Source organism: Rhinichthys klamathensis, unplaced genomic scaffold (genome assembly GCF_029890125.1).
Source record: "Rhinichthys klamathensis goyatoka isolate OS25496 unplaced genomic scaffold, OSU_Roscu_1.1 h1tg000183l_1, whole genome shotgun sequence".
NCBI classification, from domain to species: Eukaryota; Metazoa; Chordata; class Actinopteri; order Cypriniformes; family Leuciscidae; genus Rhinichthys; species Rhinichthys klamathensis.
Genome location: NW_026606711.1, coordinates 266,447 through 282,174, shown reverse-complemented (window position 1 = coordinate 282,174; position 15,728 = coordinate 266,447). Strand labels below are relative to the sequence as shown.

The following is a 15,728-nucleotide window of genomic DNA, read 5'->3' as shown; positions in this document are numbered from 1 at the left end:
TTCTAGACTGATATCAGTATGGATTCTTTTTAAGACAATGCAGTAAGTAGCCAAGAGACATTGTATGTGATCGCCTGGAATTACTAACACAAAGATTGATTTGAATCTTTACGCAGGGCTGTCAAAGGATTAATCGTGATTAATCACATCCAAAATAAAAGTTTTTTTTTTTACATAATATATGTGGGTGCACTGTGTATAATTATTTTGTATATATATAAATACACACACATGCATGTATATTTAAGAAAAAAATATTATTTATATATAAAATATTTATATTTATATATAATATAAATTATATATAAATCTATATACAGTATATACATGAAAATATTTCTTAAATATAAAGCATGTGTGTGTATTTTTATATATAAAATAATTATACACAGTGCACCCACATATATTATGTAAAAAAAAAACCTTTTATTTTGGATGTGATTAATCACGATTAATCATTTGACAGCCCTGCGTTAGGTTGCTCAAGACGCAAGTGCTGCTGGTCAATTTGAATGAAGTGTCTGCTACACTATTTGATGCCAAAACAAACTGAATAGTAGTAAAACAAAGCAGATATGTTAGATAATGGTTTATTTAGGACCATTATAAGCTGCAAGCTCTCTTGTGCAAAAAGTACAAAAACAAATTCAGCTTCTCTTAAGGGTAAACAGTCTCTACAATATAGTTAAACTATTTAACAGTTGCCCTCAAACCAAACCAGGATTTTAAGTGCACCTGCATTTACTATTTCATCACTACCCATTCAGCCATAATGACTCAAGGGTCATACGAAAGACACTTAAAAGAGCCATAACAGACACGACCCCTCCAAAATATAAAGGCATTAAAAGGGGTCACAATGACTAGATTTTTTGCAAATCTCTGGAGACATCTTGTGGCTGGTTTAATAATTGCAGCGTGCCACAGAGGTTATGACGCAAGAGAATTACCCATGTATTAGAAGAGGGCTTTTCAGTCTTTATGCCATGGATCCCTAAAGATGATCACCCTCGTTATGAGATGATCACCCTAAAATTTAAGATATATCTTTTATAATAGAATGCTCAAAAATCCTCATACAGTAATGAACTGTTAATTGTATTTTGTACATTTATTGTAGCATCTTCACATTGTATATTTAAATGGATTACTAATATTTTTATTTTAATCAAATTTAACATTGCATTTTTCCCCACTAGACCAAAGTTTGAAAACCCCTGTAGAAGATAAAACATGTGAAATTACCTTAAGACTTCAGAAGAACCACTTTTAGTTTTAGATGTGAGGGTTAACATTTCTCGTGTCCCAAGAAAGTACAAAGTGCACCTTTACACAATTAAAAACTATAATCAGTCAATTATGCTTTAACCATTTTATATTTGACTTTAAACCATTAAAAACATCTTTAAAACAATTTTAATCCCCAAAATGTCAACATTTGTAATCATTAAAGATTTTAGTAAAAGACCCAAGAGATGAGACAGACAGGAAAATCAGGAATGCCAGAACTTTATTGAATGATTAAGATGAACAAAGGAAAGGGTAATTGGTCTGATAATTTTCAAGACTTATATATTAAACTTAAGCATATTAATTGCCCCCACGAAGACGCAGAACAAGATGGAGGGTGGACTCCTTCTGGATGTTGTAGTCGGACAGTGTCCGTCCATCTTCCAACTGTTTGCCAGCGAAGATCAGACGCTGCTGGTCAGGAGGAATGCCTTCCTTGTCCTGGATCTTGGCCTTGACATTCTCAATGGTGTCGCTGGGCTCAACCTCAAGTGTGATGGTCTTGCCAGTTAGGGTCTTTACGAAGATCTGCATACCACCTCTGAGGCGGAGCACCAGATGGAGGGTGGACTCCTTCTGGATGTTGTAGTCGGACAGTGTCCGTCCATCTTCCAACTGTTTGCCAGCGAAGATCAGACGCTGCTGGTCAGGAGGAATGCCTTCCTTGTCCTGGATCTTGGCCTTGACATTCTCAATGGTGTCGCTGGGCTCAACCTCAAGTGTGATGGTCTTGCCAGTTAGGGTCTTTACGAAGATCTGCATACCACCTCTGAGGCGGAGCACCAGATGGAGGGTGGACTCCTTCTGGATGTTGTAGTCGGACAGTGTGCGTCCATCTTCCAACTGTTTGCCAGCGAAGATCAGACGCTGCTGGTCAGGAGGAATGCCTTCCTTGTCCTGGATCTTGGCCTTGACATTCTCAATGGTGTCGCTGGGCTCAACCTCAAGTGTGATGGTCTTGCCAGTTAGGGTCTTTACGAAGATCTGCATTCCACCTCTGAGGCGGAGCACCAGATGGAGGGTGGACTCCTTCTGGATGTTGTAGTCGGACAGTGTGCGTCCATCTTCCAACTGTTTGCCAGCGAAGATCAGACGCTGCTGGTCAGGAGGAATGCCTTCCTTGTCCTGGATCTTGGCCTTGACGTTCTCAATGGTGTCGCTAGGCTCAACCTCAAGTGTGATGGTCTTACCAGTCAAAGTCTTTACGAAGATCTGCATACCACCTCTGAGGCGGAGCACCAGATGGAGGGTGGACTCCTTCTGGATGTTGTAGTCGGACAGCGTGCGTCCATCTTCCAACTGTTTGCCAGCGAAGATCAGACGCTGCTGGTCAGGAGGAATGCCTTCCTTGTCCTGGATCTTGGCCTTGACATTCTCAATGGTGTCGCTGGGCTCAACCTCAAGTGTGATGGTCTTGCCAGTTAGGGTCTTTACGAAGATCTGCATTCCACCTCTGAGGCGGAGCACCAGATGGAGGGTGGACTCCTTCTGGATGTTGTAGTCGGACAGTGTGCGTCCATCTTCCAACTGTTTGCCAGCGAAGATCAGACGCTGCTGGTCAGGAGGAATGCCTTCCTTGTCCTGGATCTTGGCCTTGACGTTCTCAATGGTGTCGCTGGGCTCAACCTCAAGAGTGATGGTCTTGCCAGTTAGGGTCTTTACGAAGATCTGCATACCACCTCTGAGGCGGAGCACCAGATGGAGGGTGGACTCCTTCTGGATGTTGTAGTCGGACAGCGTGCGTCCATCTTCCAACTGTTTGCCAGCGAAGATCAGACGCTGCTGGTCAGGAGGAATGCCTTCCTTGTCCTGGATCTTGGCCTTGACGTTCTCAATGGTGTCGCTGGGCTCAACCTCAAGAGTGATGGTCTTGCCAGTCAAGGTCTTGACGAAGATCTGCATTCCACCTCTGAGGCGGAGCACCAGATGGAGGGTGGACTCCTTCTGGATGTTGTAGTCGGACAGTGTGCGTCCATCTTCCAACTGTTTGCCAGCGAAGATCAGACGCTGCTGGTCAGGAGGAATGCCTTCCTTGTCCTGAATCTTGGCCTTTACATTCTCAATGGTGTCGCTGGGCTCAACCTCAAGAGTGATGGTCTTGCCAGTCAGCGTCTTCACAAAGATCTGCATCTTTACGCTAGAAAGCAAACAAATGTAAATTAATTTCAGCATATATTGCATTGGTGAATGCCATGCGCTTGTCAGAGTAAAAATAGTTGCTTGTCCGGACAAAAAGGATTTTTGGTGCAAATATAATTTATTCTGAAGCAATATTCTGTGTTCTATCAGCTTGGAAAAACTAAAACCTGCATTTGTGAAATTTACCCCAGGGCATTTCCACCCCTTAGTCTTATAAAGATTATGTATAATTTAAAATTCTTAAATTTGCCTAATTCAATTACAACAAGACAGTATTTATGGCTGTTGCCTATCAAATTAAAATCACTTGCACTGAGAAAATACAACTGCATTAATGTTATAAGATGGTTTTAAATATACAAATAAGTGTTAGGTAGGAGGGGGGATAATTTGACTTTTAAACATGAAATTAAACCACCAGTAGGTGACAGCCAGTGATCATCTTAATGAGCGAGTCATTCAAACAATTTGGAATATGGCAGTGGTTTATGAATAGGTCATTGAATCTTTGACAACCAATTTGATTAAAACGCAGAATCATTCAGTAATGAAACACGGATGAGTGTTGCTGTGAGATGAGCTATGGTTCTGCGGAATGTTTATTTGGATATTTTTGCTACAGAAATAGAAGTTAATTTAATCTAAAATGTAAGTGACATTAATATTAACTACTTTATTGAACAATATGAAATCAGTCACATTTTGATGGTATTGAAGACAGCACTCTTGGCTGTGTGATGTTGTCCAACTATCATGGTATAAATATATATTTAAAAAAAAATTGTAGTTTTTTTTTTCGCAGTATAGAAACTGATTTTGTGTGCTTCGCTCATTTGTTTCGATTTCTCCTTGAGAGGATGCACGAGCCTCAACTGCGCAACCTTAGGTTACAGTCAGTATGTAACGTTACATATATTATCCATATTTACACTAACGTAAAACAAATAAAACATAACCTTCTCTCGTTTCGGTGATGCCCTGGTTATTTTGTTATTGACGTTTTAATCAGGCTACTTGTCCGGTCGGGGAGGTAAAAATATTTCACTCACCACTTCAAAAAAATAAATCTAACTTGTCGTGGACAAGCGTTGATGTGGAGCACTGAAAATTTGGTCATTTAGGTTCGTTAGACAAGCCCAGGAATTCTCTAGAAGGTTACTCATAAAAGAAACAAACAAGGTAGGTGTGCTTACGCCATCATTACTGCGGACACAGCTGTGAGTCAGGTTTAACAAATGGGCGATTGAAAACAAAATGGCGACATTAACAGAAAATGGCCAAAATAAATAAGTAGAATACATAAACATACATATGAATACGAGTTATAATTCGATGGGAGAAATAGTTTAATAACGTGTCGACGATTGACAAATGTTTTAAACTTAGCTGCTAGATGAATTCAGATATTCGATGACCTCACCGCCCTATTATGCGGCCTAATTCGCCGCCAAATTACTGAATGCGTACAAAACATACATAACCCATCGACGATTATTCAACATTATTTAAATACTTAACCACATTAAATGACAAAAAAAAAGGAAACTAAATCACAAAGAACATACAAATTTGGTCCTCAGAAACCACCAGGCCGGCTAGCATAAAAGCTACCGCGTTAGCTTTTTCTAAAATATACGTATATATATTCGACAAAGACCTCGAATCAAACAAAATTCGGTTGTTTATAAGCAGTGATATATCTGGCGTCGTTTGCATAGATTTACTTCATACTTACAAACAAATGTTCTTTTCTTGAGGAGCACGGAGTTTATGAGTCTCTTTTCTTTCGTCACAGGAGCGATTCTAACTGCTCAAAACAAAAGATCCGGGTTTTTATACACAACGTGATGTATCCTTCCGCCGCTACGCCCAACGCACTATTTAAAAAACTGCACATTTGAAAACTTGGTTTCGTGGGAAACAATAACATATGTGTTATGCTGAACATATACCAATAAGTATTTTATACATTAGTTTTGTGGACGTAAAACAGATTTGTTTATTTGTGTTCGTGGGGGTTGGGGGACCGGCGGAGTGATATGATTTTCTGCACACGGTTGGCCTTGATCAAATGTTTTGAGATCAAAATAATGACACATATGGGCTTCAAAATAACACATTGCGCGATTTCTATGAAATATTTTTTATTGAAAAAATGCACTTTTAGAAACACTGAGGTAAACGAGTTAATTTTGGCAATAGAAAAAAGAATGGCTCCGTTTAATAATATCTAGGTCAAGAAAATGAACGCTGGCACATAGCAACAGCATTCAGTGCGTCACCAAGCGCAACGTCACGCTTTTCTCATTTCCTAAAACAAGACACAAAATTGCAGTGTTTATGAAGTTCACTTCAGCGATGTTAGCTTCCATCGATTAATACTCTTCCGAGAACATCAGGAAGTAAATATACCTGAATTTAATGTTCTTTTTTAAGACTTAGCCTACATCAGTTAACTTGATTCTCTGAATGATTCTGGTGATTTCAAAATAAGACAGTTCAGGTGACACAGGAATATAACCACAGTTATTGCATAATAATTATATTCCTCATCAGGTTGCTCTCTATCATGTGAAAGGCCTCCAAGGTGTACAAAATGGTCAAGTTATCCAAAGCTGAACATATTGCAATCAATGCAGAACGCTGTTCAGTTTCTTCCTCCTTTAGAATTTATCTTTGGAGATACCTGTCAAAAGAAAGAAATGTTTTCAAAATGAGCTTGGTTAATGCAAAACAATTAAAGACAGCAGCCTATAATCATAATATATGCAACTTACACAGTGCCCACAGAAAGTATTGGGACATATAGGCCTAATATAATTGCTTTTAGCAACAAAACACCAAATCAAGTGGCATCTGCACATAAGCGACACTAGAAATTTTCTACAACTGGCTTGTGCCAGTTTTGCAATGACTTTATATCAACTAAAACCAATTTAACCTAGCATAACCACACATGTAGTTCATCGTAACTATGTTCTACTAAACTTTGACAACCAGAAAGTGTCCAAAATCATATACAATCTTTTTTATATATCATTTCAAACCTAACAAACATATTTATGTCAACAGTTTAGCCTGAAATGTGTGCTTGTGTTCTGTCTTTCTTTCAAATAAATGACACTTTCTTTAATGTTTGTCATCCAACTTAATGACATTCAGAAATTTTGTGTTTCAAAAATAGTTTTGGGGGCCAAAGTATGTTAAACAATCAAAAGCATGCACCTACTTGTGCCCATCTTTTCAGGTTTGTAGGAGTTTTAAAATCTCCTCTCAATACCTAAGAAAAAACATGGAAAAAATGGAAATTACTTTATTTATTACAAAAAAAACTTTGTATTTATATATATAATAAATAAATAAATTGTTTTACAAAAAACATTTCTCTCGCAATGATGCCATAGAAGAATCATTTTTGTTCCTGGAAGAACCTTTTAGTTTTTAAAAGAACCATTTTTTTCTTAGTGTAAAATACATCTAAAAAATTAGATTTAAAAAAAAAATCTAAAGAACCATTTTCCACTAAAGAACCTTTTGTGTCATTGATGTTCTTCATGGAACCAGATGCTGTCACATCTTTAAATGATGATCATGCACTGCTTGACTGATGACACTGACACAAGCATTTTCACAAATAACAAGGAATATAACAAGGAACCAGTACGGAGTGTCGTAAGGACAAAATATGCAACTCTGCAATACACAACAGATGCCAATAAGAACCAGTGTTGTGTAGCTTACTACAAGTAGCTACTAACATTTTTCAGTAGTTTGCAGCAGCTCAGTTACTTTTAAATCAGTGTAGCTTTTCCAGCAGCTAACTACTTTTTCCAGCAAGTAGCGGTGTAGTGCAAAAAAAGATACATTCTGTTTTACGTTTTGACGAGCCTGCAAAGCATTGAAGTGTTACATTATAAGATCAGAACATTTTTGCAAACTAAAATTGTGCGCATTATCGCCATCCATTGTTTTGATCACACATCTTGCGGCTTTACGGTTCACCGAGAAGAGATCGTCTGATGATTATGTAAAGGACATGCAGTTGAGATTTCATATGAATCGACCTAATCGACCTATGTTGTATATACAGTAATTTATGCAAGCCAAAAATTAAAACGTGTCTGTGTCGAGGACTTCAAGCACATACAGGCGAATAATAGCCTTTTTAAATTGATTAATTGTCCTGCTTTATTGCATTCTATATCAAATGTCCATTTCTTCCATAGTTTAATCTGTCCTGCCACAATTTTCGGAATCAACCTAAAAGATCACCAATGTTGTGTTTTGCGCCATTGTTTTGGCAAAGTATCTGTCAACCGAAAAGAAACTCAAAACATTTATTCAGTTATTTGTAATATACAATGTCATTGTAAAAAAAAAAATCTAAGTAGTTTCAATGTAGCTACTTTTTTATAGTATCTTAAGTTTAACTTACAAGTAGCTTGTCAAACTACAGTTTCAGAGTTGCTTCCCCAACACTGATAAGAACCTTTATTTTTATCTTTATAAAAATAAAGATACAATCTTATTTTTATTTTATAGAGTGTAGCAACTCTGATCTTTGAGTTGCACTGAATGAGTTGAAATGCACATATTCTGTGTTCAAATATACCCTTTGAGTATTGTTGATCACTTCGGGATCTGGTGGACCATAGTCTGGGGGATTGGCGTTGGGGTTGTAGCCCAGTTTACGGAGCATTGGAGCGATCTTCTCCATGTCCACCCGGACGTCTGCTGGGATGTGGCCGACCCATCGTGTGAGAGCTTCCAGGTTAACTGGTTTGATCACTTGATCCGTGGAGCGTTCGGTTCTTAAAAACATAGCGAGAAGTGAGTATTGACAAGAAACAGAAGAAGGCCGAAAAACAGAGAGAGGCAACGTCGGTCCTGGAGTGCCGCTCCTCCAACCCTAATCGAACACACCTGAACAAGCTTATCAATGTCTTCAGGATCATTAAGGGTACGTTTACACGACAACGATATGCTTAAAACGGAGAAGTTTTTCCTTTGAGTTTTCCACGTACAGACGACACCATTGTCAAAACGATCCCCATTCACACGCAATCCACGACTAAAAACGCTGTATTTGCTGCCAGGCCATTAGATGGCGATGAAAACTATACTGACACGTAATATGCAATGTGCATGACGTCATCGTCTTCAGAGATTCGCGTTTTTATTCTTAACACGGAGACCGTTTTCAAAAACGGTGTATTTGAAACCGTTTTCAAAAGTTTGCGTTTTCATGGAAATGTAAGGCCGATCGATCGTTCCAATGTCGGCATTCGATCAGCGGGTGAAGGTCTCTGCGTGTTACTGTCTTTCCGCGTGCCAAAGTACTTTGATTAAAGGTTCTCTAAGCGATCCTGGGTGACGTCACTTCTTGTTGACGTTCGAACTATTGTCAAACAAAACGGAGGCTAGCTAGACCCTCCCTCCTCCTCATCCGCTCACTAACCCCCCAAACCACACCCCCATACCATTCTTATCGGTCATTGGCTGGAACAGTTTGTTATGTTTCGGGGAGCGGGTCGCCGCAGTTTGTTTTTGATGCTGTGTGTGGAGCCTGGGCTGTCTACAGAGATCGCGTTTCTTTACAGTGTGTTCAGGGGACAGGCAGCCAGCGGATAGTGAGGAGATGTTTGCTGTATGTGACAAAAAATGTTTTGGCCTAAAAAACGCGTGACATCGCTTAGAGCGCCTTTAAATTAAATACATTTTCTCATATATATTTTCTCGTTATGTCATCTGACTCCATAAATGAAAAGGTTTTTAATGATATCTGGGCATCATTAAATGTGAGCGAATGTTTGACTATTCTTTTTAACTATTCACTGAAAATAATGCCAAAGCCAGTTAGAATAAAATCAATTGTTTACAATTCATTATGTCAGGTGAATGTATCATGTCAATTTAATAATCAATTTAAAGATAATCAATACAATAACATCAAATGAGTAAAAGATGTAGGTTAAATCCGACATTTAGAAATACATGATGCGGAGTGCCGGCATCCACTCTGCATCACGGGCTAATTTTGAGTTACAAAACGCGCCGAGCCCTTTGCTGCATTACATTATATAGACAGAAAGAAACCTCTTTCACATGGAAACATTTGCTAACAATGGAAATTTGCATTCAGAGGTTACACCTTTTGAGAGCAGAAAACCATTTGCCTGAAAGTCACACCCTTCTGTGTGCAAGATATTTCTAAACTCTTAAGAACTTTATTACCTTTTGGTTTACTTCTTTGGGAATGAGACATTTGTACCAGTCGCACTGAGACATTTCAAATGATACCAAACATGTATAAAACTGTATGATAATTGTTCACATGGGTGAGTTTCAGGTGATCTCAACATGAGGGAGAAGGAGTGGGGAAAGAGAAAAGTATTCTGAGGTGAGACTTTTCGTCTCAAATGGCTATGCTAACTTCACAAGAGTGAGTTCAAATGTTAATTTCCTTTGTTCTCTCAGAGAGTAGCTCTCTCTTCCAGTTCTTCCAGTTGTTCCAGTCTTGCAGAACCCAAAAAGCTGTTGTCGTGTAAGGCTAAAACGCAGGTCCAATGTGGCTACAGCGTAATATCATAGGTATAAATTCCCTTTTAATTGATTATTAAATAGTTTAATTAAGGTTTATACATGCTAGTTTCCATGACAGAGTTGAAGATAAATACTTTCATTACTACTGGAGCTGCCAGTTTGCTGAGTTTCAAATGATTATTAAACCGCAAGCACAAACTATGCAAAAGCAGCAGCCCTTCAGGTGCAATTAGTGTCCAAAATTCACTCACTCGTTTTCATTCACTCCTTCAAGTGGACTATATTAGTGGACTTATGTAGGGAATAGTAATTGAGGGTATAGGGGACGATTTTGAACACAGCCTAAGGCTACTACAGGCATGAGTTTTTTTTCAGGGTTGGAGCTAAACTCTGCAGGACAGCGGCACTCCAGGACCAACGGTGCCTATCCTTGGCTTAAAACATGAAATGTAATTTCACCCTACCGAGACAGTGATACCCCTCCTGGCCGTCCGATGGCCTCCTCATGGTGAAGCACCCCTTCATGCCACGGGGATTTGAGAAAATGAAGCACACGCTGCATGGTGGCTCGTGGCTGCAGCACCAGATCCTCATAGCGGACCACCATACACCGTCTTTGGCCTACAGCCATACACTGGGAGAGCATCACTTCAATAGCATTGCTCCATTTAGTCAGACAGTCCCTGTAGCTGGACAGGTTGAAGCCAGAGATAGTCACTCGTCTGGAGATCATAGAGTGAACTGACGCTCGACCATCTCTGAGCATTAGCAGGAATTTCGAGCTGAAAGGACAGATGATGACAGGTGGAATGAGTAAAATGCCATTAAAAAGGATGAGAAATGGAAAGGATTTTTCTGGCATTTGAACAGCAACAGCAACAAAGGCAAAGCAATTATTTTAGACATTTGTTTATTTGAATACAGTATTGACACAGAATCTCATCTCAGCACTTTTGATGAATGGCTATTTTTAAACAAATTTACCGTAATTTACGCTATCAACATTTCTGAGATTTAGTCAGTCAAAATATTTTTGAGTTAAATTGATTTTGTGTCTCTGGAAAATAGTGATCTAGGACATTGTATTATGTTAGATTAATTAATGGGGTGATTATTCCGTATTTACATGTATTAGATGTACATTTAAGACATCTTTGCTTCCATTATTATAGGTTACTTGAGTGAAATAATTCAATTTGCATTCATAGTCTTGCTGTTATGACATTTCTTCAATTAAAATATGGGGAATTAATTATGTAAATCTTTATGTAAATACCTTTCAGATGAATCTCTTTTACTGGGATTCTGCTTCGTCTGTCATCGGTTATTCAATTATTCAAATTGTCAAATTGTAATTTTAAACAGAATTGTTGATTTAGTAATTTATATATATATATATATATATATATATATACTGTATATTTATATAAAATGTAGTGGGGTAAGATGGCCTCTTTGAATCATTTTACATTTTGTTCTATAACATCTAAATTAGCAAAGGTTTCTATTTATTTCCTATAATAACACATTGGCTGATACATCATCATCCTGCACATGCTACACTTGTTTAGCATCTAAATATGTTATAATTTAAAAGTAAATGCACATTGTTCTTAAGGGGGCATTTTCTCGCATGTAGCCCTAATATAATCCTGTGATATAAAACTGAATTTTTAGCATCATTACGCCAGTCTTCAGTGTCACATAATAATCCTTCAAAAATCATTCTAATATGATGATTTGCTGCTCGAGAAACATTTCTTATTATAATCAATGGTGAAAGCCGTTGTGCTGCTTACCATAATATTTTTTGGTGGATTCTTTGATGAACAGAAAGTTAAAAAGAACAGTATTTATTTGAAATATATATATTTTTTGGTTATAATGTGAAAGACTGTCACATTTGATAAATTTAATGCATCACTGCTAATTTTTTTTTTTTTAAATCATACTAACCCCAAACTCTTGAATGATGGTGTAATTATTTACAAACTATGCTTACTGATTTTTTTATATTGATTTAATCTTATCAAGCAAAATAAAATTAATAACTAATGTAAATGTCTTTGTGCAGAACTTTTTAATTAGCATAAAATTAAATAAGATAATCCTCTAATCTTACTTGGGGAAAATGTGTGACAGATAAACTGCGCTCTTCAGTGTAAAGGGGTCTTTATTGCACAGCACTCGTGCGGGTTCTCCATGACGTGCGATGACCTCCAGGAGGAAGGCAGTGGTTGCAGCGTCCAGCATCTCTTGACTGACTCCCTCGTCCTCCAGAGCCCAGCGTTCGCCCGAGTCCTGCCTTCCCCATGCCTGCCGCAGGGCCAGCATCCTAGGGATCACCCGCGTCTCCTCCCCGCAGCGGATGTCAGGGTGGGCGTCGAGCATGACACGCATCAGAGTGGTCCCTGATCGTGGAACACCACCCACAAACACTATTGGGGTGTTCTGATTATACCGATACTGTGTCTGGTTCCAGTTTCGAGACCGTACAGACACCATATGAGTTCTGGGAAGCTCTCCTTGGCATGCCAGCACTCGATATAAAGTCCTAGTAAGAGTCCACGCTCCGAACACGGTTAGCAGGAGTACAACTACCCGTTTGACTGACAACCGCATCACTCTGAGACATTGCAAGAGGAAAACATTTTAAGTTTAAACACCGACTGCACTTCCTCGGTTGGCTACTTCTGCAAATAGTTTGTTGTTGTTAACTGCGAGATAACTGGTTACAGGAACTATGAGTGTCATTAATCAGATCTTATCTATAAATCACACAACATACTTTTTTGCATTAAAAAAAAAAGTGAAAGTGGTTTTCAACATGCATGACATATGCAGGAAATATGGAGCTGAAAAAAGACAATGCACTGATAAAGTGACATGAAACGAGATGCATTAAACACGATACGCACAAGTCATTAAGGAAACTATTAACTCACCTTCACAAGAAAAACAATGAACATCGCATGATCTCCATGCGCTGTAGTGAAGTCAAATGGGCAGAATGCACGAAGAGGAAGTGAACCGCAGTTTAGAAATAGACTATCTGTTGAGATCTTTCCTGACAGCCACAAACAGTTCTCCTCTACCAAAAAACTTGCGAGATGTCTTTTCCTGTGTCTCTAAACCTCAAATGTGCTCAATCTGTCCTGAATGATTCTTTGCTAAAACGTGCAAATTTGATAGAAATGCATACATTTAACACTTTCAAAAAACATTGGAAGGAAATGGGTAAACTGAGAAATGAGAAAAGGTGTGAAACGTTGACTAGTAAAGGTTGCATTTGCATGCAAGTAGGAGGCTGGATGTTTCCACTCCATTAGATGCGCTGACATACCCAGAAGGAAGATGTATGTTATTGATTGCAAATTGCTTTTTTAATAGTTCATTTCTGTATCTCAGAAGATTCCTCAGCAAATCTAGACACAAATACTGACATACAGTAAAAATATAGAGCTATAAAATGAGCAAGTATTCGATTGAATGATCATTTTGAGTCAAGGTCAATTACTGCAATCTACTGCTGTCTGTCACATTTACTGTTGTTCGGCAAATTTCTGAAGTCATTTCAATATAAATCCATAACAAATGGGAATTTGGCATGAAAGCGAAAAATGTCCCCACTCAGGTTTCACAATGGGTTCAAGTTGGTCACACAAATTCACCATGTTGGCCAACAGAAAGCTGCTTATAATTTTTGTGACTGCTGTGGTTCATACATCATCAACAGTCCCCGCCCACTTTTTCAGCAGCGCTGGATCCTGAAATATTTTTTCCATTCTTTTTTTCCAATAGGGATTTTTAAAAAGGTCTTTCTTTTTATAAGCCACGAACCAAGCCAATCAGCTGCAAGGTGAATCATAACACTACAAACTTTGATTAGAATCCAAAAAGTTTATGAAAATCGAACAAAATTACAAAGGTACAAGACTGTGTACTTTAGTGAGGGAAAGAACTACAATCCCATGAAGCTTTGCGAACAGCATAATGAATTTAAAAAAAAGTACACATTTTGATTACAGTATAAACAATATATTTTAAGTTTATTGCAAAATATGCATAAACAAATATTTAAGTATTGTGTGAGAGCTTAGAGATATAGACTCGATTACAACTTCATGGGAGTGGGCGGAGCTAAAGAGCTATTTTTTAGCGTTTTTCAACTCACTGATTGGTGGAATTTTCTGTATGCAATCAAGGGTAATGTAGTGTTTCACTAGGAATTCTGCTGATAAGTTATACAAAAAAAAAAAAAAAAAAAATGAAATAACATGGGCTGACAAAATCAACTTCCTGAGTTTTTACTTCCTGAACCCGACTGTTGCACTCCATAGACAATGGACCTTTATTTCCCCAAAAATGTCATTAATGTGACCGTAATGAGCAAGTTTGAGACTTGACTTTTCTTAGGAGAAACATCTTAAATGCATGAGACTCTAGCAAAGTCTCCATATTAAAGAGATTTAATTCGAACATTTTCTGTCAATGCAGATTTTGTGAGATTTGTAATCAGTGGAGCATAAATGCCCTATTTCTGTCAGATCTCTTTTCAAATAAAAGCCTTTAATAAAATCAGGACACTTCAGGGTTAAAAAAGATTTAAATGAATTTATTTGTCACATTTCTTTAGAGAAATCAGTTACATTTTTTTCTTGATCTCCAAAAATGAAGTATTCATTAAACAGCAGAGAACATTTCACATATACTTCAAAATAAATACATCATCTGGTCTCTGCTGCAGTAGGACGTCACTTGCAGGGGGAAAAAAATACTACTTTAAAACCTGCACTACAAACTGCTCTAAGTACAAAGACTTAAAAATGACAGCAGGCAGGACGGGCCACAGACAGACAGACACAGGACGGCGCCACCACGACCCCTTTATATCGGAGCACGCACCTCAGGGTTAGACTGTCCCATAAGTTACAGAATTGAGGCGAAAGAACACTGTGCAAACCCATCACTTGTTTTTTTCCACTCACTTGTCATGTCTCACACACACACACACACACACGTTTGTGAATGGCAGAATGAGAGCCTCCGTCTGAGTGCATACGTGTTGAGTCACATGTCGTAAAACCACAGTAACGTCTACAGGCCGAACGATCTCTGCACTGATACTTCCTGTTTCACAGACCCTTTCCCTTCACGCCCCTCTCTCTCTCTCTCTCTCTCTCTCTCGGCTGATGAGCGCCCTTTCCTCTGGAGGTTGGGGAGGTGGGGAGAGTGGAATTGTCAGGATATATTTACATCACTTCCTCTAAGAGCTGGAGCAATCCGGGACGTGTCTGTGGGCCTCTTCATATGGACACCTCATATTCTCTCGTGTCCTGTAGAAAATAAACAACAAGAGATGCTGTGAGAATTACCACATTTGATCATTTAAAAAACTCATTGCCCACACAGGTGATGTTGTTCTACTAGCTGATTTCCTGGCCCTTGTTATGTGGTTCAGGATGGCTGATTAGGGTATTGCTAGGGTTTTCTGGGAGTTGCTAAGTAGTTTGTCAGATGTTTTGGATGATTGGTAATACTTATGCGGTTGCTAGGGTGCTCTGGGAAGTTGCCAGGGCAGTGCTATGTGGTTCCAACAGGGTTCTAGATGGTTGCTAGGGAGTTGCTAGGGTTTTCTGGGAGTTGCTAAGTGGTTTCTCAGATGTTTTGGATGATTACCAAGACCTATGCGGTTGCTAGGGTGCTCTGGGAAGTTGCCAGGGAAGTGCTATGTGGATCCTAAGGGGTTCTAGATG

The 15,728-nt window shown here is 38.6% G+C and overlaps 3 protein-coding genes across 4 annotated transcripts in view; all 3 read right to left on the bottom strand.

Moving 5' to 3' along the window:
• Positions 1 to 1,493: 1,493 nt before the first annotated feature.
• ubc (ubiquitin C) lies at positions 1,494 to 5,284 on the bottom strand. The gene is made up of 2 exons (XM_056261444.1): positions 5,165 to 5,284; positions 1,494 to 3,427 (listed from the first exon to the last, which is right to left on the bottom strand). Exon 2 carries the CDS (start codon positions 3,418 to 3,420, stop codon positions 1,591 to 1,593), a length of 1,830 nt encoding a protein of 609 aa, XP_056117419.1. The 5' UTR covers positions 3,421 to 3,427; positions 5,165 to 5,284; the 3' UTR covers positions 1,494 to 1,590.
• A 762-nt stretch (positions 5,285 to 6,046) lies between these two features.
• On the bottom strand, positions 6,047 to 13,147 carry tpst2 (tyrosylprotein sulfotransferase 2). 2 transcript variants are annotated; one of them, XM_056261442.1, is made up of 6 exons: positions 12,918 to 13,147; positions 12,095 to 12,598; positions 10,437 to 10,754; positions 8,042 to 8,240; positions 6,659 to 6,709; positions 6,047 to 6,115 (listed from the first exon to the last, which is right to left on the bottom strand). In XM_056261442.1, the coding sequence occupies exons 2-6, from the start codon at positions 12,592 to 12,594 to the stop codon at positions 6,077 to 6,079; spliced, it is 1,107 nt and encodes a 368-aa protein (XP_056117417.1). In that variant the 5' UTR covers positions 12,595 to 12,598; positions 12,918 to 13,147; the 3' UTR covers positions 6,047 to 6,076. The 2 variants fall into 2 exon arrangements, with proteins under 2 accessions (XP_056117417.1, XP_056117418.1); XM_056261443.1 differs by lacking the exon at positions 12,918 to 13,147 and having other exon boundaries at positions 12,095 to 12,758.
• A 1,421-nt stretch (positions 13,148 to 14,568) lies between these two features.
• Positions 14,569 to 15,728, bottom strand: part of LOC130094908 (seizure 6-like protein) — a 53,504-nt gene continuing 52,344 nt past the window's right edge. Inside the window, exon 17 of the mRNA XM_056261441.1 lies at positions 14,569 to 15,308. Coding sequence (XP_056117416.1) covers positions 15,279 to 15,308 — 30 coding nt within the window. The 3' untranslated portion in view covers positions 14,569 to 15,278. The remainder of the gene's footprint in view (positions 15,309 to 15,728) is intronic.

What these genes read in the sequence shown, in the direction of transcription:
- ubc (XM_056261444.1), bottom strand. Translation starts at nt 3,420, where the DNA reads ATGCAGATCTTTGTGAAGACGCTGACTGGCAAGACCATCACTCTTGAG.
- tpst2 (XM_056261442.1), bottom strand. Translation starts at nt 12,594, where the DNA reads ATGCGGTTGTCAGTCAAACGGGTAGTTGTACTCCTGCTAACCGTGTTC. An exon ending in TGATCAACAATACTCAAAGG is followed by an intron (nt 6,710 to 8,041) that starts GTATATTTGAAC and finishes GTTTTTTCTTAG; the next exon opens with GTATTGAGAGGAGATTTTAA. An exon ending in ACCTGAAAAGATGGGCACAA is followed by an intron (nt 6,116 to 6,658) that starts GTAGGTGCATGC and finishes TTCTTTTGACAG; the next exon opens with GTATCTCCAAAGATAAATTC.